The sequence below is a fragment of the Aquila chrysaetos genome, chromosome 6 (genome assembly GCF_900496995.4).
Source record: "Aquila chrysaetos chrysaetos chromosome 6, bAquChr1.4, whole genome shotgun sequence".
Classification (NCBI taxonomy): Eukaryota; Metazoa; Chordata; class Aves; order Accipitriformes; family Accipitridae; genus Aquila; species Aquila chrysaetos.
Window position 1 is genome coordinate 1,228,294 of NC_044009.1, and position 22,680 is coordinate 1,250,973.

Sequence of the window (22,680 nt, forward strand, 5' to 3'; positions counted from 1 at the left end):
CACAGGGCCCCACCGGTGCTGCTGACGTTGCGTGCAGTTCCCTTTTGGGCAAGGAGAACGCGCCTTTCACGGGGATCCAGGAATTTATTGTTAATCCAACTAATCCTTTAACAGTTTAATCCAAACAGACACGTTACAACAACGGTGCCCCTGTGAATCCCAAGCCAGGCGGCGCGCGGAGCCGCCTCACCCCGACATCGTAGCTGCCGTATCCCCTCCGCGAGGTGCAACCGGCCGAGCATCGCAGAGCCGCCGGCCGAGCCGCCCGGCCCCGTCTCCCACCGCCGCCCCAAACTCCCTGCGGCGTTAAACATCCGACCCACGAAAACCCCAGATTCACGCTGCTCGGCTACGGCAGAAGCAGCACCCTGCCTCGGCCCTCTTCGTTCATCGCTTGTCGGTGCTAATTCTGGGGGAGAAGGGGAGGAGAGGGGGCCGCTCTGCCTCGGGAAGGCTGAGGTTTGACCCTCCATCGCTACATCCCTCTCCAGGGGGACTGACCCCCCGCCTTGTGCCCCGGCACATCCACGTGTCCGCCTCGGGAGACGGGACGGGCAGCCGGGAGCTGCAGCATCGCTCCTCTTCATGCTCCCGGCTTGCTCGTCTAGCGGGACTTGCGAATCACTTCCCTCTGGCTGGAGCATCCCGTTTCTGGCCCCCGAGCTGACTCCGTGACAACGACTCCGACTGCACCAGCCTCCGGCACCTGCTAGTTTAGCAGGGGACTGAAAGGTGGTGGGCATCACCTCACCCTGCGGAGGTCAGAGCTGTGCTCAAAAGAACCGAGAATGCTCGTGGGGTGGGGGGAAAGAAGGGAAGGGGAAAAAAAAAAAAAAAAAAAAAAAGAAAGAGGAGGGAAAAATCGGGTCAAGGAATAAGCCTAGCATATAGATTTCAGTTCCTAAAAATTCTTGATTCAGGTTTGCTCTCCCTGCGCCCCAGGCCTCCCCACGCAAGGTGTGCAGCCGCTGCCAGCAGGCACTGGCCCAGACATCAGCAGGGAAAGAGACGGCAGCACGAGGCCTTCGCAGAGCCCAGAACGCAGCTGCAGCCTTTTCAACTTGAGCCAACACCTTGGCTGGCTCTGGAAGCCCATTCCAGGTCATTAATATTAGCGTTGGCCAGGAGCGCTCGGATGCCGGGTCTCGCATTAATTAGCTGCTGTCACGGCCGCTACACAAACCGGTCCCGAACGATAAGATCCGCTGCCCGCGACCGCTCAAGACAAACGAAATTCAAGAAGAAAGGCTCTCCCGCGCCCTTCCCGCTACGGGCTCGGTCCGCAGAGGTCTTGAAGACCCCCTGAAAGAAGTCACGGCAGAGGCGTCTTCCCTTGGCCGTCAGCCTACACGTCGGTCTCTATCCGCAGCCGCTCCATCCGGCGGACGTTGCATTCCACCGCTGCGCGGCTGGTGATCCGCCGGGCGCAGGACTGGGGAAACCAGCCCCGTTCGCCGTCCCTCAGCCTCTCCCCCCAGCACCAGCCTAGGAGGAGAACAGAGCGGGTGATGAAGGACGACAAAGGGCCACGGCTCCCGGGGACGCGCGTGGAAGGAGAGGGCTGCCCGCCCCCCTTCCCACGGAGGTGCCGGCCGGAGGCATCCAGGGAAAGCTTTGCAAGGGAGGCGGTTTCTCATTTACCGCCTGTTCTGGGGCTTATTTCCCTCCCTTCCCAGGTCTCCGCGGCTGGCTGGCTGCCAGCCGCAGCCTGCGCACAGGAGCCGCCGGGAAGGAACGCGGCAGTGCCGCCTCCGTCAGCCTCCGGGGACCCGCCGCCGTCGTCTGCTGGGACGCAGCGCCAGCCAGCGACACGGACCCCACCGGCAGCTAGGGCTTCCTGGAAGCTTCTGAAAATCGCTAAAATCCCGGTTCACTGGCATCGCTGAAGCTTTTTCCCCCGCCACAGCTCTGCCTACGGTAAGCCTTCCCCGGCCGCAGCCCCCCCCCACTCGCCGACCCTTACCGTCCTCTCCACCCAGCACCAGGACAACATCAGCCTGCTGCAGGGAAATCTCGTCCGCCTGTTTAGCCAGGTAGGCGCGGGTTATCTCCACTTGGCTCAGATCTGCGGAGGACAACGGGCGGCAGGGACCCAGTGAGACGGCACGGCCGGCAGCCCGGCACGCGTGGCCGGTGGCCCTGCCCGGAGGTGGCCCCCCCCGGGGGTGGGCAAGCTGCTCCAGCCCGGCCTGGCCGCCCACCCCGCCGGGGCTCCGCAGCGAGCCGTGCTCCGTTCCCCTCCGGTCCCTGCCCCGCATCTCTCCGGCCGCCCCCCTCCAAGCACATGGGGAGGGGAAGCCAAACCTCTTCTTACCGACAGCCGGAGGCACCCCCCCGGAATTTCACGCTGCCTCCCGGGAAACATATTGAAGGTTTATCGCGACCGATAACTTAATGGGAGGCAACTCCTAACGAGCAAGGCGTGGTACCCCGCATTCTCCATCGACACACATCCTCAGCTCCTTCTCCACCAGGAGCGGATAAAACCAGGCAGAAACCTGTGCCTGCAAATGCTCAGGCTCTAACGCAACCGCTAACCCCCGCAGAGCCAGGCCGGACCTCCCGCATGCCGGTACCTCCTTTAGGAGTGGTGTCAGGCTTTTCCTTTTCTCTGTGCGTCAGCGCAGCGATCCACCGGGCCCGGTCACTCCTGGCAGAGGGAAAGCCTGTATTACCAAGAAAGCCGTAGAGACGGGATGCCGGCAGTAGCTGGGAAATTTCCAGCAGGATGAAGGCTTTCAAGGGAAGTCAGACTGGACAAGCATTTGATCAGAGCATTCACCGTAAAGGTACTTCAGAAGCGGTACAAGCCACCCAGCCGCTTTGCTTCATTTCGACAGGGGAAGCACTACGTGGGAATTATAAGGGAAATCTAAGCGAGAGAAAGGAACAGAGCAAGGGGAGAAGCCCCCGCAGGTCCCCCTTTCTGGGAGGAGGAGCGGGGAGGGAAAGGGTGCTTCGCAGAACCCTCGCGGGGATTTCCAAGGCACCAGTTTATCCCACAAGCAAGAACGCGCACCCTGTGAAATCCCACCGGGCCACTCACAGCGTCTCTGCCGACAGCACGATCTCCTCCCGCCTGCCCTCGCTGTCCTTCTCCATCACCACCCGGAGCAGATGCCCGCCGGCCGCGCCGCGGGCCGCGCCGCCGCTCCCGGTCTTGCCGGGAGGAGGGGAAGGGGGGTCCGCGTTCTCGATCTTCTCCGCCGCGATCTGGTCCAGCGTGGCGTAGTTCACGACGGTGTAGCTCTCCTCGCTGCGGCAAAGACGGGAATCGGCACCTCAGCCGCGCGCAGCCGCAGAGCCGATGCCGCCGGCTGGGATGGAGCCGACTCCCGGCACCGGCTCGGAGCCCCGGCAGGTGAGGTTCAGCGGGCATCGCCGAGGTGACCCTCACGGCGAGGACACGAGCTGATGCCCGGGGCTGGGACAAGGCTCTGCGGACTTGCCGGCCGCCCACAAACAGAAGCAGGGCGGTGGAGCTGGGTGCTGCCCTTCTGGCTAGCAAGGGACACTTCAATAACGGTCAAAACAGGGAAATCTCAAGACTTAGGCTACGCGCTGCTCGGAAAATTGAGATTTTAAAGCCCCTAGTTGTTCTCCAGGGACAGGAAGCCCCCCGCGTCCCCTCCGAGCCTTACCTCTTCTTCTTGGTTATGATCAGGACGTCGTTGAACAAGAAGAGGTAGCAGAGCCTGCCGGCACCTCGGCGGAAGATGCCCGCTTCTTCCGACAGCAGCAGGTACAGCTCCCCCCGTTTCAGCAGCCAGCGGGAAGCAGAAATCAGCGGGAAAGGCTGAAACAGATCCGGGGAAACTCTGACTAACTACCTGTCTCACAAGCGGCAGGCAAAATCAAGTCAAGAAGCTGTATTTGAACTCGCAGCGGACCCCGGGGTCAGTCGGGATGGACACATCGCAAGCTTTTAAACATCTTTTCCAGGAGGCAGCTGTGCACCCCACTCCAGCACGCCTGGAGACGCAGCCCCACCGAACCGCAGCAGTGGGGCACAATGTCAAGGCTTTACTACAGCCCTTTAGAAATCTGCCCCTCTCTGACAGTCCTGGCAGACGGACGAAGCCCCGTGTCTGCCTGGAGCAAGACAGCAAGGGCAGACATCGCTGCCAGCTGATCCACCCAGGTAAAACCTCCCCTGGTCAGGGGCAAGCCCAGCTTTCGCCACCCGTGTGCAGGAGGTGAAAGCTCACAGCGAGGCAGAAGAGAAAGGGAAGGGCCGTGAGGGACGGTGGGTTATCCAGGACTACACTGCTGCACCCTCCAAGCTGGCAGGGCGAGTGCCCAGAAACTTATATTTAAGTCAGAAGAGCAGGAAAAAATGGTCACCCCGGGCACAGAGCGGTGACGCTGCTGCTGGCAGCAGCAATGGTCCAGCTGCTCAAGGCTTCCTGGAAGGATTCCCAGGACAGGTCTGACATGCCTGGGATGGGCCCCTCTAACAGCACACCCCAGAAGATTTTCCCCCCGCCGCCTCCACAAGATCTCACCTTCTTCTTTCCAAATTCCAGCTGTTTCTGCAGGGTGTACATCTGCTCTGTCCTCTCCATAGCACGAGCTCCCTCGTTGCAGTTCTTAACCAGCTAGAAGAAGAAGACCACAAGGGAAGCGGAGAATGGCAGGATGCTGAGCCCAGCCGTCCTCTGCACCAGCACCGGTACTGCCGGCGAAGGGTCAGGCGGCTGCCCTGCCTCCCTCAACGGGAGAAGCAGCCAAATCCCGACACAGGTTTCAAGGCAGGTTTGGGGAAAGGCAGCTGGAGGTTCTCCTGCCACCAGAGATCTCCAGGAGAGAGATGGCACGATTGCTTTGCATGGAGAAGGACCAAAGTGAAAGCGCACCAACACCGAGCTTCGCCGAGGAGCAATACGAAGGGGAAGAAGTAATCATCCCGAGAGAGGAGTTTAAGAGAGGAGGACGAACAAGCAGACAGATGGAAGGGAGGACAGAAGCCTTCCGCAGGCAGGTGAAGCGATGCCACCCTTTGCATCGCCGAGGGCAGCCGCGGGGCACCCTGGTCCCTCGCGTTGTCCCTCCCGAGCAGATACACCTCCGCCTGCCGCCCCTCCGGCCCGGCGGTCGTGCGTTTTGTTCCCCCGACGGATGAGTGAGCGGGACAGACCACTCCGGAGCAGCTGGAGCGCACAGCCAGGAGCCGGTCTTTAGGGGGGACAAAAGGAAGAGCCGCCACCGCCGCTTTGGTGGCCGTGCTCTCCGCGGCACATCGCCTTGTGCGAACGACCACCAGATGGGAAAGCAGATGGAGATGGGACGCGGGAGCGCGAACAGCACGCAGCTCACGACTGCCATCGCTTCTGCTGCTCCTTCGCTCCTCTACGTTTGCTCTTTGCTTGTTTACTGCTCTTTGCCTAAATCTCCAAAAACCATGGCAAGTAAGTGTCGCAGCTCGCTATCACCTCAAGGGAGGCTCTGAGAAGGGAAAGCACTAACGGAGAAGATGACACTAAAGGGAAGGACAAAAGACGGGCCAAAGAGGAAAGAAGAAGAGATGACAAAAAAAAGGAAAAAACAAGATCAGGTGAAAAAGGTGAGTGAGGGAGAAGACGCCTACATCCAGCAGCTATTTGGAGCAGAGAAATCTCAAGTGAACCGATGCAGGGAGGAAAAATGAGAGGCCAGAAGGGCAGGCTCGGGGCCAGAGTGACGGAACGGTGCGCTGGAAGGAGGAAAGGTGGAGAGCTGGCAGCCGGGCCTCACCTTGCTGATGGCTTTCAGAGCTCTGGTGGCAGCTCCGTACGCTGCAGTGCATGCTTTTGTTTTTTGACAGACCGTCTAGAATTTCAAGATAAGACGCTTTAGTGATATTGCCAGACAGAGAACTGCGCATCAACCGCTTCCCTGGGATTTCAGGATGCGACACGTGCTCGAGCCGGTGCCAAGGGCCAGCCTGGCAGCGGGGCAGGCACGCGGCCAAAACAAGGTTTAACAGTGCTGGTAGCTGTGAATCGGATTTCTGATGGGGCTTTCGCATCGGATACGTGCCTGACCGTCACCGTCACCCCATGCGCTGGGAAGCCCCCTGCCCCTCACCCCTGCAGCCCACTACAGACTGGGAGCAGTTACTAGAAATCCCACGTCCAGCAGCTTTGCTGTTCAGAGCAGCTGGGTCCAGAAGTCCCGGATTTCAGTGAAGCTTGTGCAAGACCTGCTTTCCCTTCCTGGGCCACCTGACCAGTAATCAAACAGGACGCTCGTGCCACCCCACTCCGGGTATCTGGACACAGCACGGGGCACAGAAGAACCTCGTGTCACTCGGGTGGATGGCGCTGAGACGTGAAAGCGTTATTCACAATGCTTTAAGCTGCACGTCTGACACCCGCAAGAAGCGGATCGCTCCAGATCTAAATCCTGAATACAGGCTCAGGCATCCCAGCCTCAGCTCCCAGAGGGATGGAAGTCCAAGCAGAAGGCTGTCCCGGGCTCAGCAAACCACAGAAGGGTATGACACCGTCACCTCTTCAGAGGTGCCAAGCAATGCCACCGTGTGAATTACTTACATCTAACAGCAGAGGAAGCCGTGTTACCCTCTGCATGGGGAGAATGAGAAATGATATCATTGGCAGGCCTCCACATTCTGGTTTCCTTTCAATTTGTTTCAAGGTCTCTTTAAATAAGGGGTTTGTGGTTCTGGAACAGGACAAGAAAGCTCCATTAACTCTGTTCTTCATCTACCAAGATTTTCCAGCAGCTCTCCACGCACGAGAAATGCAGCGCAGTGACGGCACTGCCTCTGGGGCTCAACGGCAGTGTGCTGAGCTCAGAGCGCGCAGCTGGGGCGGAAAACGGACCGATCCGTTAGCAGGTGGTTGGAAAAGCAGCTAGCGATGTCGAGTCCACCAAGAGGCGGGTAAAGCCGTAGCTGTACCAACGGTGGACACAAACTTGACCTGTATCACCAGTACGATCTGGAGATGAACAGCCTCCATACGCGCCCCTAACACAGCACATACGTGTTACTGACCTTGGGAAGACCCGTCTGGCTTCAGTATGTGGTAGCTTTACCCCCCACTTATCCCCATCCTTCACCCTTCTTACAGCACGACCCAAATCTCGTCCTAATCACCCAACGCGGACACGCTGAGGGCTAGAAGTTGAACTCTGCTCAGAAAGGAGACAGCCTTCCTTAGGGAAAAGGAAACACCCACAGGCTGAGGGAGCCACGTGCGGGTCACGGTCCCGTCTGCATCCACTAGCATCCCGGTAGCCCAGAGACCCCTTGCAGGCAATTCCCTTGCAAGCCCAAGGCCGGAGCGCACAGCAGTACTCACAGCAGCTTCTGAAGTGTCCTCTGCTGGTAGACTTCATTGGAGCAGTAGCTGACGTAAGGATTGAAGTGGTTCGAGGCATGTTCTTCCACTATGTCACTGATGTCGGGAATTAGGAGGTTTTCCTGGTGTCGCTTCTCTAAGTCTTCAAAGAATCTAAGGAGAGAATTTCAAGTAACTTTACTACGTGACTCGTTAGGGCCAGACAAACCGAACAGAGGCACGTTCAACAACGTTCCCACTGCAACTTTTCCCCAGTCTTCCCAGAGGAGACAAGACCCTGGATCCCTTCCGCACAGGTCAGCTCCACGCAGCCGACACATCGACATCTCCAGTGCGGCTCCCAGCAGCTCTGCTGCTGAGATGGGGCACGCAGCTCTCGAGCTTCAGATGTGAAGCGAGCTTCACCACGCTTCCTCCGTTCCCGCACGAGATCCCTCCTTCCCTTTAGCTCTCTAGGAAGATTCATTTCTGCCCCATCGGGGCCGTTTCTGCCCAGCTGCGGGAAGCCACAAGCCCTCGACACCCCCGCAGCAGTTCCCGGGGCTGCCGCATCCCCGCCTGCACTCCCCTCCTGCCGCTTTCCCACACGGACACGGCTCGCCGGCCGCCCCGAGCACCAGCTCCCGAGGCGTTTGCTCCCCATCTCCCAGGGAAGAAAGAGCCAGGCTTACGCTGGCTCTTCGAAGGCGCGGTTTCAGCGTCTGCACCCGAGCGATTCCCCACCCGCGCGTCGGAACAAGCCGCGGCTCGGCCGCCCCGTGCCCCGCTTTCGGCCGTGCCGCAGCCAGGCTGGAGCCCCAGCGCTACCGGCTCCGCCTGCCCGTCTCACCAGCCCGGAGGCAAAGGGAGGCACCGCCTTCACGGCAGCGCCGGACACCCCAGGAGGAATTTCCAGGCAAACAGGAGTGTCCCAGGCACGGGAATGGGCTCAGCCAGCTTTAGGTGCCTGACTGCAGCCGCGTGACTGCGTGCCGCCATTATAACCCATTAAAAAACTGGGCGGCATCAGGGTAACAGACCCTTCAACTAGACGTTCGGGTCCCGAGCGTGTAACAGCATGAAGCCGCTGCAGGGGAGCGTGCCGCGACCCAAGGCACCGGGAAGAAGGGCAATGGGTGGGATGTCTCAGCACCTTCAACACCCCAAGGGATGGTTGGTTTTACAGGGCAAATAAACGGAGTGCCAGCGTCGCTCCTCCCTGCCTGCCTGCCCCCAAGCCCGCGCCGACGGCCCCCACTTGCCTGGTGCTGACCGCCAGGATGTCGCTGATGTTGGAGAAGAGGTGGTGGTGCTCCGTCTGAGTCATGGTCTCCTTCAGCTCCTCCGACCTCATGAAGTGGCACACCAGGATGCTCAGGCTGTGCATGTAGGAGTACTCAGAAGTGATGATCTCAAACATCGCCTGAAAAAAGCAAGGCAGTGAAGATGCACCAGCACAAGCTGACTAAGCCAGGCAGCGAATGAAAACTTGGCTATATCTTCTTTACACTTGGTTGGCACGAAGCCACTAGAAATGACTTTGGTCCAACAGCACGGCGTTCCCTACATCAGCTCACGCGCTGCCTGGCCTACACCAAAATCTTTGGTGCATTTTAGGACACCCAGCCACGCGTGGGTGGCCCCACCGCCTTCGGCGTTGACCCCTCGCTCCCGGGGACGTCGAAGGCTCCTCTCACCTCCTGCCGCTTGCGCTCCTCGGGGGATATCCTTTGAAGGATGCCCGCTTCCAGCACCTGCGGGCGAGAGGCCGGGATCAGCAGCCGCCTTCGCCGCCGACCGACGGTCCTTGCACGCCCTCTAGTGCGGTCGGGGGCTGAGCCCAGCCCCGCACAACCCGCCAGCCGCCCCGCAGCATCTCCCACCGCAGCATCTCCCATTGCCGCAGCATCTCCCATCGCCGCAGCATCTCCCATCGCCACCGCATCTCCCATCGCCGCCGCATCTCCGATCACCGCATCTCCCATCGCCGCATCTCCCATCGCCGCATCTCCCACTGCTCCCCAGCATCTCCCACCGCTCCCCAGCCCACAGCCATCGGCTTATGCTGCTCCACAGGAGGAGATTATTCTCCCCAAGGATCAGCAGGGAAAGCCCCAGTACCCAGCAGCAGCACCTGCCTTCTCCCACCCACAGGTGAACCTCTCGCAAGCACAACCGCAGCAGCTCCGCCGGCATCCCGACGAGCCTGGACAGGAATCTGCATGTCCCAGCCAGGGCTGGACAGCCCCAAAACATCCCGTCGCAAAGACTAATGCTGCAGAATTATCCGCTCGTGGTTTGTTCAGCAGCTCAGAGAGCTTTTAAAATACACACAGCGGTGGCTGCAACACATCACGAGCGCGGGAGCGGGCACGGTGAGGGCAAACGGGGCTTTTCGGACCCTCCGGGCTGGGCTGCCGCCCCTACCTCCGGGAGCTGGCTCCAGGTCACCTGCGCCGGGCGATAGCTCTGCACCACGATAGCTGCACCCGGAGGGGACGGCTCTTCGGGGACGGATTCCTCCAGCAAATCCTCATCTGACTCATGGCTGACAGAGTTCAGCCCTCTCTCACGGATTTCCTGATACAGCTGGGGCTCTGCAGAGGAAAAGGCACGAGGTCAGCGAAGCCTCCCCCAGCCGTGGCCCGCAGCTTCCCTTCCCACCACCGCCTCACCCCGTCGGCCAAGAGCCCCGCCGCGAGCGCCGGCGAGCCAGAACCAGCACCTCCCCGCCGAGGTCGGACTTTGCACCGCACCGACTAACCAGCAGCTCCCGCTCCCGACGGCTTCCCGCAGCCAGCGCGCAGCTCTCCCGTGTTTGCCCAGCGCAAGCAAAGCCGGGAGCGCTCCGGCTGCGAGCGTGGCAGCAGCCTGAGCGTCGTCACGCCCCGGGGAGTGGGAAAGCAGGGCTGCGGTGCTCCTCTTGCAGGTGGGGAAAGGGAGGCAAAAGCAACTGCCCCAGGCCAGGGACAAGCAGCAGCACACGCGGCAAAGGGAATTCTAGGGATTTGCTTCGCCGAGAAGCGCCCCGGTGCCCGGGAAGGCAGAGGGGACGCCGGAGCCGGCGCTCTCGGGAAGACGGGAGGCAGCACTCACGGTCCTTGAACGAGCCGCCGCGCTTCTGCACCCGCCTCCGCCCAAAGGTTCTCTGCAAGAGGAAGAAGAGGAGAACACGCTGCAGTTACTCTGTTTTGGTGGCCCTGGGAAGCATTTAGCAACTTCAGGAACGGGGAGAAGTTACCCACCCGCCCGGTCAGTCAGCAAACACCACCCTGTCCTTTCAGCCTGATTTCTGTCTGAGCATTTGTTTGCCTTACCGAAGTGACTCAGCTTTCACCTTGTGTTATCGGGGTCACGATCTAAACCACTCCGCAGCCTGGCCCCTGCCTTTCCTATCTCTCCGTCTCACACCTGGACTTTGCCTGGAGTCTCCTTCTCCCCGGACCTGCTTTACCCGTGTTTGTACACAACCAACCGCCACCTCGGAGCCGCGCACCCAGCCAACCCCACCCTGCAAACGTGCCCGCAGCCGCCCGCCGACGAGCGGGAGCCCCGGAGCAGCCGGTTACGCTCCCCGCCAAAGCCACGTCAGCTATTGCCGGGCTCTCCGGGGACCTACAGCATCTGCTGGTGACACGCAGGCTTCCCGAGGCACGAGTCACGTCCCCAGGCTCAGCAAGCCCCGCCAGCTCCACGGCGGGCCGACGCAGCTCCGTGACCCGACAAGGACTTGCAGGAAAAAGGCTCCGCAGATTCCCCGGCAGGGAAAGCAGGGGCTCGATCCCCACCCGAAAGCAATCGGGCGACAGCGGGCGCAAAACCCACCTTGTTCCTGCCGGGGCTGCGGGCAGGCAGGGCGCTGCCCTCCTCCGACACAGGTTTCAGCGAGGGGACGGCGTTCGCCGGCTCCGGCTCCGCGCCCAGGCCCTTCACGGCCGCGCGGTAGGACATGTTCCTCAGGTTGCGCTTGAGGGCCCCCCCGCCGTCATCCTCCACCTCTGGGGAGAGGCTGGGGATGGCCGCCCGTTTCGGGTCGGGGCCCGGGGGCTCCCGGCTCGCCCCGACGCTCTGCTGCCGGGAGGGGTTGTTCTTGGTCTTGCTGGAGACAGCCAAGCTTTTGGGGATCAGCTGCTGGGTTCCCACCTTCAGCGCGGCCGGGCTGTCCGTGCTGAGGACGATGCGGCGGGGCTCGGCCGAGGTGGGAGAACCCACTGGTGGGAGCGAGGCGGCGGTGGGTGCCGCGGCGAAGCTGCACTTCCCGGGGGGGGAGGTCGGGCTGGGGGGCTCCGGCCGCACCGGGTGGCATCGGTACTCCAGGAAAAAGGTCTCGTCATCCACAGAGCTGCCAGGGGGGCTCCGAGACATGACGGCGGCACAGGGAACCAGAAAGCTGCGTGAGACAGATAGGCAGATGGAACAACTTTTCCCAGAGGACATTTACGCTTAGCTGTGGCCAGGGTACCGTTTCGCACAGGGAACCTCGGGGCAGCGCGGGACCCAGCCTCCGCTTTCCCAGGGCGCAGTACGCAGGCCCGTATAGACACACTCGGATGCTCTCGGCGCCCACGTACCTCTCTTGGGGCCGCCCGGTGTGCCGGGGCCAGGCTCGTGGCTCCTGAAGCCTACGTTCTGGCTTCAGGCGGAGCGGTGCAGGATGCGGCCAGGTGCCGGGGAGCAGCCGGGCCATGCAGCAGGCACCAGGCAGGCTCGCACCACTGAGCCCCGCTTCTCCTCTGCCGCTACGACACCTCCGTGTCCCCTTTTAATCCTCTTTGGGGACTGGGGGTGCCGCCAGCCTGAGCCACCAGGGCCAGGCTTTACCTTCCCGGCTTCCACCTCCCCCGGGCTGACGTGCTGCGCAAACCCCGGCGGGCGCCTCACGGCGAGCCCTGTGCTCTTCAAAGCTTGTACCTGTCCCAAACCGCTCGGAGGAGCGGCTCCCCACCCCATGCAAAAAAACACCAGCCCGAGTCCCTAAAGCTCCTCGTCCGGGGTTAAGCTTACTCATCTCCGCCTGTGCCACACCGCGTACTGCGCGCCTACAGAACAAACACCCGACAGAGCGTTTTACGCCCACTGCCTACCCCGTTAGTTACGTAATTTGAGGAAAACCTGCGCTTTAATTCCTCTCAACCGAGATCCCGCTGCGTGCCATCGCCATCTCCGAACTGTTCCTTTTCAAAGGCCACAGACCAGGAACCAGAAACCAAGACTCGAACGCGTTTCCCTGCATCAATGACTGGCAGAAGGACAATCCAGACCCGTCAACAAAAGCTCATTTGACCAAGACGCCGCTCGTTTTCCTATCCTCGGATGAGGGACACGTGCCTCTTGGCCAGAGGTCTGCCAAAAGTCCTACGGACGAGGAAAGCGCTACGTTCTGCTCTTGAGTCCTGGCCTCAGCACCAGCCCCGGTCACGACAAAGGGACGTGCCCCATTTCCGAGGCACCGGGTGCTGCATCACCCCCGGGTCTCCGGTGCCACCGAGGGAGTGCCGGATCGCTAACCGGGGCTTGCACCCACGCCGCTGCCGCTCCGCGGTCCCGGCCGCGCCGGGGCACACGATGCCGAGACTCCCGCCAGCGCCCGAACTCCGGCGGTCGTGTGCGGGGAGGGGCTGCTCGCTGGGATAATTTAATACCGTATTATAGCTTAACGTCATATTCTAATTTCATATCCCTCGGGGACCCGGCCACCGTCCCCGTCTCAGCCCCCCCGGGGAACGCCGCTGGAGCCGGGACAAGGACCGCCCGCTCCCAAACCGTGGGAGAAGCCGCTCCCGCGCCCTCCCGCTGCTGCTGCTGCTCGGAGCCGCCTCCCTGTCCCGGTCCCGGTCCCGGTCCCGGTTCCTCCCCGGGATCCCCCCCCCCCCCCCCACGGGAAACGACCGGTCCCGCGGGGCCCGCACCTACCCGCGCCCCTCGGAGCCCGGCGCCGCGGTGGGCGGGGCGGGCCGCGGCGGTGGGCGGGGCAGCGCCGGGGAGGGGCGGGGCAGCGCCGGGGAGGGGCGGGGCCGCGGCGGGGAGGGGCGGGGCAGCGCCGGGGAGGGGCGGGGCCGGGGCCTGAGGCGCCGGGGTCTCGCTTAGCGCCGGGACCCGGCAGGGGTGAGGGGGAGGCCGGGGTGCTGCCCCGAAGCGGGACCCGCCGGTAACCCGGGCACCTCGGCGGGGAGGAAAGCTTTGCTCGGCCTCCGGGCGCCGTGCCGGGGTCCGTCCCCGTTTTCACAGGCCCGAAGAAGCTGGCTCGGCTCCCCCGCACGTCGTCGTTTTGCCGCTTGGCGGGCGCGACCCCAGCGGTTCCCTGCGAGCCCCCGCGCTCCCTCAGGCCCTCCCGTTCCCGAAACCCCCCCTCGCCGAAGGTTACGCGACGATTCGCCGTCGCCCTCCCGTCACGGGAGACAACCCGCCGCTCCCCGACCGTCCTCGGGGGTCTGCGGGTCCGGCGGCGGCCGCTCCGTTATCTCCGTGGCAGCCCAAGCCTCCCGCGGCTACGCGCCATCCCGGGCCGTCCCTCTGCTTTCGGGTGCCGCGGGCTCCCCGAGGGGAAGGGGATCTAAGAAGGGTCAGGCTGTTGACAGCCGCCCAGTAACTCGGCTGCCCGGTAAGGCCAGGCTCAACAGTGCTCTCTGTATTTACTGGGAACAGACTTTTCCTTGACCTTCTCTTTTGCCCCTGCTCCGATTTTCCCCCGCCCCTAAAAATGGAGCCTTTCTCTCGCTGGTTTATGGTGAATCTCAAGTGCTTTCTGGATGACAAAGTCCACTTGTCAGCAATATTCTTTTAAAAGACTCTGTTCTCTTCTCTCCAAGGCCTGCCCGACAATCGCTCTATTATCAGAGCTTTCTTATCCGATAGATTTTTTTTTTTTTTTTTTCCTTTCCCTCCGGGGCTAATAAGGAGAAAGGTTGCCAGCCGTCACAGAGAGGCGGAGGGTTTCTACTCAAGAGTTCAGCTAAGACTGGAACCCTCGCATGGCGAACTCCAGGGAAGGGCTATTATGCTGTACGTAGGATCCCATCATTTGATCACGATGAATGACTTTTTGAAGCCGAGACCATTCATCGGTTTTGTAATGCGTGTTGTTAGTTCAAAGACCCTGCTTTCAAGTCATTTTTGCTCCCAGGGCCCCCGCTGAAACATCTGACCGCTATCACTAGATAGTTCGCTAACTCTCGGCTCGTAGTTGTGAAAGGAAATATTCTTGGCATTTTTAGATAGCTCCCTAACGCCTTGGCCGAACCCGCTCCCTCACCCCAGACCGTGCTGGCTCTTCCCCGCGAGAACGATGCCGCATCCCTTTGGCGGGATGAGACGTGGCTCGGCAGCACTGCCTGGTCCTTCTGGACCTCGGCAGCAAGGAGGGGAGTCCATCATTTAGTTTCCTGAAGCTCTTTCGAAGTATCACCAACCAAGCACGTAAAGTGTCAGACAACAAAGTTACCGCAGAGGCGGCGAGGGCTCGTTAGCGTTCTGCCACGTTATCCAACGCGGAAACGTTCTGCCAGCTCCAGGTACCTTACCGGTCATCCCACGTAGCCCTCAGGCGAGACCGCGAATGCACCGCCACACCTCCCAGGGCTGCCTGCTCCCCCCCCACGCCCTCCCTGGAAAGCAGCCCCTCGTCAGAGAAAAATCGAAGAACAGGCCGGGCATCAGAGAGGGCGGGCAGCGCCGCAGAGCCCCGCGCGGTTCTCCGGGAGGACGCGCGGCGTTGCAAGGAGCAGCGACGGCGGAGGGCTGGCTTCCTTCTGCACCGGAACGAGCTGTTTGGGAAGAGGAGGAATAAACATCGTTACTTCTGCAGACTATAAAAGTTCCGAAATCCAGCTCTTCCACCAGATTGCTTCTAAATGTCCAACACCCTCAGACCCCTCCTGTCCAAGCCCCAGTTCCTATCACGTTCCCCTTCAATTCCTGGGCTCGCTCGCCCGCCCTACGCCTTTGCAACTCGCCTCTTAGCAAAGTAAGAAAGAAACCCACCCAAACACCCCATTACTGTGCGCGGTGTTGTGTCTCTGTTGTTCTTCCAAGGAAAAAAGCTCACAGGACCATTGCTTATAAAAGCACACAGGTTTATTGCATATCAATCTCATGTATAAATTCATTGTAGCATTGAAAGATTACATTTGGTATACATTCCTATTCTACAGCATTAACCTCAAAATCAGCTTTTTCTAGTCATTATTTTAAAGGAATTTCTCTACACAAGTACATTTGTCTTTTATCACAAGCATCAAAATGAAATTTGTAAAATCGCTTTTTTTAATTATTTTCTACACTTCATATCTTTTATTTCATTATGCTCCCAACAAAGCGATTTCATATTAATTAATAACTGCCAACACTTTTTTTTTTTCTTCCTTGGCAGTTCGAGGCTTCTAGCCTCGGACGCAAAATCTAATCACATATACAATAAGTGCATCTACGGAATTTTTTTCTTTTTAATAAAAATTTCACAAACAGACACAATAATGACTGCTAAACACAAGTCATGCACAGTTTACTTATAAACATAACAGAAGCAATATACAATCAAGAATGATATGGAACAAGCACCATCCTCTTTCTCAATGTTTTTTAAACATTATATGAAAACCAGACATTTACAATTGATTTAAAAAAACACTATACAGTTCTAAAGAAAAAAAAAAAAAAAACAAAACTAAATCATATCTGTATTGTAACAATGGGAAAAGGAATGACATAGGATGCACAGATTTATGATTCTTGCAAGCACAATATATATATGTTTTAAATTACATCTTCTGCAGGCTGGAAATGACATCAGGGCAAAACATCTCTTGCTTTGAAGAGAGCAACGAGAATGTAAAGTACATTGAGAATTACTTTCAGAATTACTTTGTTCACATGTGAATTGCACATTTGGAAATCAAAGCTGCCTTTTTTTTCTTTTTCATTCTTTTTCCAAAGTGGTGACAAGAATTAATGACAGAAGAAAGAGAAAAAGAACCTTGGAATCATTCAATAACATTTTAATCACAGTATCACTCAACACTACAGAGAAGGAGTTTCATGGCTTTGGGAGAACACTACTGACCATCGTCTAGGAGCAGAGGGTTTTGCCCTTATGTTACCAGCACTGAGCCGAGCGGACTGCATCGCTCCCTGCCCGTTTTCCGACGGGCAGAAACGGGCAGGTTCCTGCACCGTGACGCTTTCCCCCTTCCCCCGCCACACACACACACACAAAATACAGCACGTAGAAATCGAATGTAAGTCAGTAGATTGAAGTCGGCTGAGGGGAGGGGGGCTCACAATCCAGTGCTTTGATGCTTAGAGTCAAACACGTTCATGTCATTGTGCAAGTGCTTTTCGAAATGCTTCGTATGAAGTGAAAAAGAAGCCGTTTTCGAGAACGTCTACGGAAAGTCTAAGTGCTGATTAGGGAGAAAGCGAAAGCTTCCACTAGGCTGCTTTAAGCAAGACAGAAACCAAGCTTTGCGTTTTGTCCCGGAACGCGGTTGAGCAAACTCGCCTCGTGTGTTTTGCCGCTTAAAACCCCGTTCGGTTTGGCTTCGCTGCTGGCACCCGGCTGCTCCTGGGCAGCCCTGCGCGCCCGCTCGCTTCTGCTGCCGCGACCTGTGGAGCGCAGGCTCCGGACGGCACGGGACGCATTTTGCGGGCATGCCCCCGGAGCAGCCAGCTGCCTGGCAGGAACGCCCGCGCGCATCAAAGAGCGAAGCGGGCGCCTCCGACCCGCGGGAGAACGCGGCGCGGCCGCGCGCTCGGCACCACGGCGGTCGTGCGGCACCGGCAGCCTTCTGCATCGGCCACGGGGATTCGCATCGGGACCGACCGCCAGCGCCCGAGCAGGAGAAAGAACGGGAAAACACGTCCGTCAGACCTACTTTCTCCTCCCTCACTAGCTCAGGCAGAAAGATCTATCCGTGGTCAAAGTCGCAGTCAGGAGAAGCAAGGTCCCTTCTCGGAGTACCTTCACTTCAGCGGCGCCGAGCAGCCGGGGACGGCCAGCGGCTGTCAACCTTACCTGGTCATACAAAAAATTCACAGTTCTCCCCTCCTCGCTGTTATGGCAATACGGCTACAAGATGCGAACACACTTTTAATAAATAGATCCTACACAGATACTCTTGGTTTAACTCGCACCTCACGCGGCACCCTGACCTTCAACCAAGCAGCGGGCCGTATTCCAACCCGCGCCTCGCTCTATTGCGCCGGTGTCGCGGTTCCTGAGCACAAGGCGTTAGTGGCACTACCGCTCCACGTCTCGTGGAAGCCAAGGGACCCAGACCTTCCCCACCGCCCACGCTGGGAAGCAAGCTGCGCTTGGACGGCAGAACCTTCCTCGACACACGCACCTCTCGGGAAACATCCTTCAAAATAAGGGACTGCTTTTGCTAAAACAGCAAGTTGAAACCTAAACAGCTGCTACAAGTTGCAACACGTTTTAAGTGCGATTGAATGAAAGCTACAAGATAAATAGCGATTCAGTAGAGGCTTTCTGTTTATTTATCTTAACGGTGGAAAAATTAAAACTTGTAATCAGTGCTAAATTAGAGGAGTCGGGAGATCCTACAACAAACAGAGACGCTAGCTAGACAAAATGGGAAGAAAACCGAATTAGGAAACGTGAAAAGAAATCATTTCATGATTTTAAAACCTGTATTTTTAATGTCCTTAATCCCTGGCTGGATTGTACCTCCCCGTCCCTGGCCAGCAGCACGCCGCAGGAGGAGCCCTACTCCAGGAGAGCCACAGGGAGCACGAACAGCCCGGCGAGGGAGACAGCGACTGCGCAAGCTCGAGCGGAGCGAGGAGCTGCTGACAAACCGTGCTGCTGAAGAAAAGACACAACGGACAGGAGGGCTGAGATACCGAAAACCAAATACACCCCAAATAAATCCCCCACAGTAACATTGGCATTTCCCAGTCCTTGGCCCACATTTTGGAGACCAGCTCACTGCTGCTCCCTCGGCTGCTCCGTTACCTCCTCACGCCGAGGAGCGTGATGCTGACCTCTTCAAAGATTGCTTCAGCGATGAACAAAACATCGGGTCAGAGCACGCAAACACTGACTATTACCCACAGATCTTGTTCCAACAAGGCAGACAGCACTGCGGTCCCTATCGGAAAGATGCTCAGACGTCCGGCTTACTCCAGGCAGCTGCCAGGAGCCACAGAGCTCCAGCTCAGGCTTTCGTGCTGGAACGGGACGGGACCGATCTATCCCCACGCTTAAGGCTTCCGTGCTCTCCTGGAGCAGGGTCTGGGAACCTGCAGGGCCGGACAGTCCCATGGGGGCCGAGTGGTTCTCCGGGCCGCGCTGGTGGCGATGGGCCCCCGGCCCCGCCAGCGCTCGCTGGACGAGTCTCTCTGCGTGCGCCGGGAGCGAAGCTGGCAGCTCGCCGCAGGTCAGGGCTCGCAAGCCGGACGCCTTCCCGGGACGGGGCACGGGCGCGCGCCCCTGCTGCGGCGAAGAGCGAGTCCGCCACGGATCCAGCTCTGCCGTGCCGCGTCCCCTCGGCAGAGTCGCCCGCTGGCCCCCGGCTCTGGGGAGGCACCGCGTCCCCCAGCTCCCCGGTCTGCACCTCGGTGCCGGCGGGCGGCAGGGGCTGCCGGCGGGACACGCGGCGCGGTGGCATCGCTCGCCGGCGCGGGGGCATCGCTCGGCGCGCTCGGTGGAAGGGCGCGTGGGCAGGGGCCGCTCGCTTTCTGGCGGGGGCTGCGTTTGCTTTCCAGCCGGCCGAGGAAATAAATAGAAACCTTCGTCTAACGCGAGGGTCGCTTCAAGGCAAAGGTAACAAAACATATGATTGTCTGGAGAATCGGCAGCGCGACTAGCAGGATTGATCAGGGTCATTTGGCACGTGGACAAAATCTTCCTACTCCCTGGTTATCAATCATACGACATACGACCTTAATTACACAATTTTGGTCCTTCACTACATACTTATATTAACATTATTTCTTCACAATAATGATACCTAATGCAAAAAATACTGTTAAGGAAGAAATAAAATAAGGAAAGAATTAGCAACAAATTACAAGTTATATACAGATTAAAATAAATTCCATCAGGAAAAGAAACAATTCTTTTATTATTTTCAGTTGGCCCCTGTGGGAATAATTTAAAGGCCAAGCGCCTGGGCAGGGCTGTACTGCAGCAGCAGCAGCAGCAGCAGAGGCAGATGTGCTGGGACGGGAAGGTCCCATCTCCTTCGCAGAGCCTGGTTGCTTTTGACAATTGTCGGCTCTCGGGCTCTATTTGCCCGAGAGCTTTGTGCAAATAGATGAAGCAGTTCGGGTTACACTGACTGTTGGTCTCAGAGCCTTGGGCACTTTCACAGGGTGTTGTGGGAAACCAAAAAGGAAGGGTAAATTTTCTTGGAAAACACGCTGATGCTGGTCATCTACCTTTTGTTCCTTCTGCACCAAAGCTACCCTAGATGCTTTCCTCTGTGGCCAGCGTGAGGGTCCTGGCTATATAAAACCAGCCGCACGCGTGCTCTTGGGTGCAAAGAGCAAATTGCAAAGCTATCGTTCCCAACACGACCTCCGCTTTATTTGAGTAGCCGTTTCCTTTGTTTTAGCATGCTGGAATGAGGCTGCCCCTTTGCATTTCTCCCCACTGGACTGGCACAGAAGCCACCATCTGCTCTTTTCCATGCCAAGCAGGCAGAGAGGCCACGTGTGTCAAGTATTTACAGGCAGATATACTAAGCACTGCGTGCTGTTTCTCTGAAATCGGCCATTAACCCAGTTCTGCCAGCAGTTACTACCCGATAAAATACTTCCTAGAAGCACACCCAGCACTAAAATATGCTGAAATTAATGGGAGAAGTTCCTCTCAACTTCACTGGCTTTGGCTGCAATCTTCACAGAGCCAGCCTGCCAGAGCACCTCCGGACTCCTAGCAGGCTGCTGACGCAGAACTGCAATGGGCGAGATGCAGAGGCACGCGGTTCCACTCAGTGGTAGCAGTAGTCCCGTGGCACTTCTAATTTTTAGATGCTGTAATCTGAAAATTCTCAGGCCACACATTCTAAACTTTATCTTTGTAGCCAATGTTATCCTTTGCAAGGTCTAAGTGCTTTCCTGACTATTCTGTAATGCAGCTTTACCTGCAAAACCACTGCTCCAACAGCAGATTGTAATTGCAATGTAGGATAGCATAAGCATCACAGCATTTCTGGAGGCTGCTTTGGATCGGTAAAGAAGATGAGACAGAAGCGATTTAAAATCACTCCTAAAATATCTGCGAGATTTTAGAGTCAGAGAGACAATTCGATTCTTAGCTATGTGCCTGAATAGAGGGCTGTACCCCTGAGGTTGCTGAGGCAAGGAAATTTTAATCTTTCTACTTCAAAGATAGGCCAAATGGCAGCGTGCGATGCATAAGCAACCATCCAGCATGCCAAAACAACTGCACGAGTCAGAAATTTCTGCTGCAATTCCCAGATACCATCAACACTGAAAGGATGTCAGCCTAAAAAAACCCCGGGAGATAAATCGCAAGATGTGTCTGGATTGCCCTTCTTAAGGCAAGACTCGCCTACCACACACGCTTTCTCACACACAGCTACCCCTCTCCAGGTAAGGGTTTACCTCTCCGCCTGGGCAAATCCAGGCTTTTTCAGCAGCTCAGTGGCGGGGACTCAGGCCAGCGCGGGGCAGAGTGCCACCGCTCCCCTCGCCAGCAGACTTGCTGAGCATGGCTTTTTCTGAAACACTCTGGATGCTTCAAGTCCAAGCAGCAGCTCGGGCTCACAGGCACTAGCAGAGATGGAAAGCACTCTTAATCTTGCGTCGGCACAGACAGAAGGGCGCTCGGGGCACAGCCGATGACCGTGAACCACGTACTTGCACGATACCTCGATGACCCCAACCTCAGCAATGCTCCAGGCTGAAGCTTTCTCTAACGGGACACTGCATATGGTGAATCGTGACTGCAGGCAATGCGGCCTCGCATTCGAGAAGCTCTGCACCGTGCCAGTGTGTTTTGTTGGGAACAAAGGAGAGGACGGCGTTTCTGTGGGAGCACCGAATTTCAAATTCTTTTGGGGGTCAATTAAATGGGTCGAATTTACCCTTCCCTGGTATAACTCCAGTGACTATGTCAGAATTGCACCAGGGATAGGTCACACCTGGCTCTCTTTCCTTATTACTTCACTATTCAGCTGAATTGAAAGGAAATGCTACCGACTGGTTTCAAGCTTTCATTTATACGCTTTACAGGCTTTACTGGCTCAGTGATACTGTTTTGTAATGTTAGAGGGGCCAATGTTTGATTGCACTGTTGCAATTCGTGTCTTGCTCATGCCATTCCTATAGACTGTGAAATCCTAGGGCTGCATCAGGGTTATCCAGTTTTGGAGAGGTTCATTCTGATAAATTAGAAATGAAAACTCTGGACAGATAAAAATGCAGGACTTGTAGGTCGGATGCGACAGGTTTCCTTCTCAGCCAAAAGTCCAGACGACTCCCTGAGGCCCTCTCATCCATCTTCTGCTTGCTAGGATTTTTGCTAGGATAATTGCAGCACCACCGCCTCCTCGCTTGGACTCTGGCCAGTGCCTTGTTGACCTCTCAGAGGTGGTTGATGGGGTTAAAGGTCCCCGACTCTGAAGCTGCTCCTGCCATGTCCAACCAAGCACCCAGAGAGTTCTGGGAGGACGTGTGGAGGGGAGCGTTCTCAGACAGGGACAGCATCATTGCATAAGCCTGGAGGAGAGAAGAGTAACGCAGAGGACAGGCGTGAATACACCCGCAGGACCGGCTGTAACAAACCACGTGAAGCACAGCACCATCTAACTGTATAGGAAATGTAGGCCAGCCGGCATCCTTTGGCCTGGGCCAAGAACCTTGCTGGCCGGTCTAAACTTACATCCACACGCTGGGATGACACCCATCACTCCAACTACTCAAACTTGCCACAGACTTTATAGGCAGCTGTAGGGTTAGTCAGGAGCGGCCATCGCTCCCGTCGGCTTTTATGGGACCGAACCCATTCTGCGCCGGCTCTGCGCTTGGGCACAAACCCGCACGTTTGATCCTAAGCTCTGCTCTCAGGGGAAAGCGGCTACGTGCTGCATGCCAATTACTTTGTTTTGTTCTTCCAAAAAGTCCACCTACAGGCAAGCAAGTGACTACGTGAGGCTAGGGCCCGGTCACAAGCCCCAGAAGTGGCACAGAAATATCCACGCTAGCTGTAACCCGACAGGCAGCTGCGGGCAGCAGGCTACTCATCTGCTTGGCGTGAGCCCACCGGTGCCTGTCGAAACCTGCACGGAGGTATTTAGGAATATAGGCATGATATGCTCATTGGCATTACCGGTGTGTTCCTATGTTCTTGTCGGGGTAGATTTATTGCTGCAGTGAAACGGTTAAAAGCGTCTGCTGAGAAAAATGCATCGAG

General features: G+C 57.7%; 2 protein-coding genes across 5 annotated transcripts in view; both read right to left on the reverse strand.

Annotated features, from left to right (window-relative positions):
- Positions 1-103: 103 nt before the first annotated feature.
- Positions 104-14,852, reverse strand: ARHGEF16 (Rho guanine nucleotide exchange factor 16). 3 transcript variants are annotated; one of them, XM_030017721.2, is made up of 15 exons: positions 14,804-14,852; positions 11,109-11,673; positions 10,380-10,431; positions 9,711-9,880; positions 8,981-9,037; positions 8,546-8,706; positions 7,305-7,457; positions 6,534-6,663; positions 5,734-5,808; positions 4,506-4,598; positions 3,642-3,796; positions 3,047-3,256; positions 2,577-2,650; positions 1,964-2,065; positions 104-1,485 (listed from the first exon to the last, which is right to left on the reverse strand). In XM_030017721.2, the coding sequence occupies exons 2-15, from the start codon at positions 11,646-11,648 to the stop codon at positions 1,346-1,348; spliced, it is 2,112 nt and encodes a 703-aa protein (XP_029873581.1). In that variant the 5' UTR covers positions 11,649-11,673; positions 14,804-14,852; the 3' UTR covers positions 104-1,345. The 3 variants fall into 3 exon arrangements, with proteins under 3 accessions (XP_029873581.1, XP_029873580.1, XP_029873579.1); XM_030017720.2 differs by lacking the exon at positions 14,804-14,852 and adding an exon at positions 13,197-13,217; XM_030017719.2 differs by lacking the exon at positions 14,804-14,852 and adding an exon at positions 11,855-12,124.
- A 486-nt stretch (positions 14,853-15,338) lies between these two features.
- Positions 15,339-22,680, reverse strand: part of PRDM16 (PR/SET domain 16) — a 350,362-nt gene continuing 343,020 nt past the window's right edge. For both annotated transcript variants that reach the window (XM_030018556.1, XM_030018558.1), the window contains one exon: positions 15,339-21,986. In XM_030018556.1, coding sequence (XP_029874416.1) covers positions 21,852-21,986 — 135 coding nt within the window. In that variant the 3' untranslated portion in view covers positions 15,339-21,851. The remainder of the gene's footprint in view (positions 21,987-22,680) is intronic.

Coding starts and splice junctions, on each gene's coding strand:
- ARHGEF16 (XM_030017719.2), bottom strand. CDS start 11,970: ATGGCCCGGCTGCTCCCCGGCACCTGGCCGCATCCTGCACCGCTCCGC. Junction 5,809..6,533: donor GGCTTCCTCTGCTGTTAGAT/GTAAGTAATTCA, acceptor TTGAAATTCTAG/ACGGTCTGTCAAAAAACAAA. Junction 1,486..1,963: donor GGTGCTGGGTGGAGAGGACG/GTAAGGGTCGGC, acceptor TTCTCCTCCTAG/GCTGGTGCTGGGGGGAGAGG.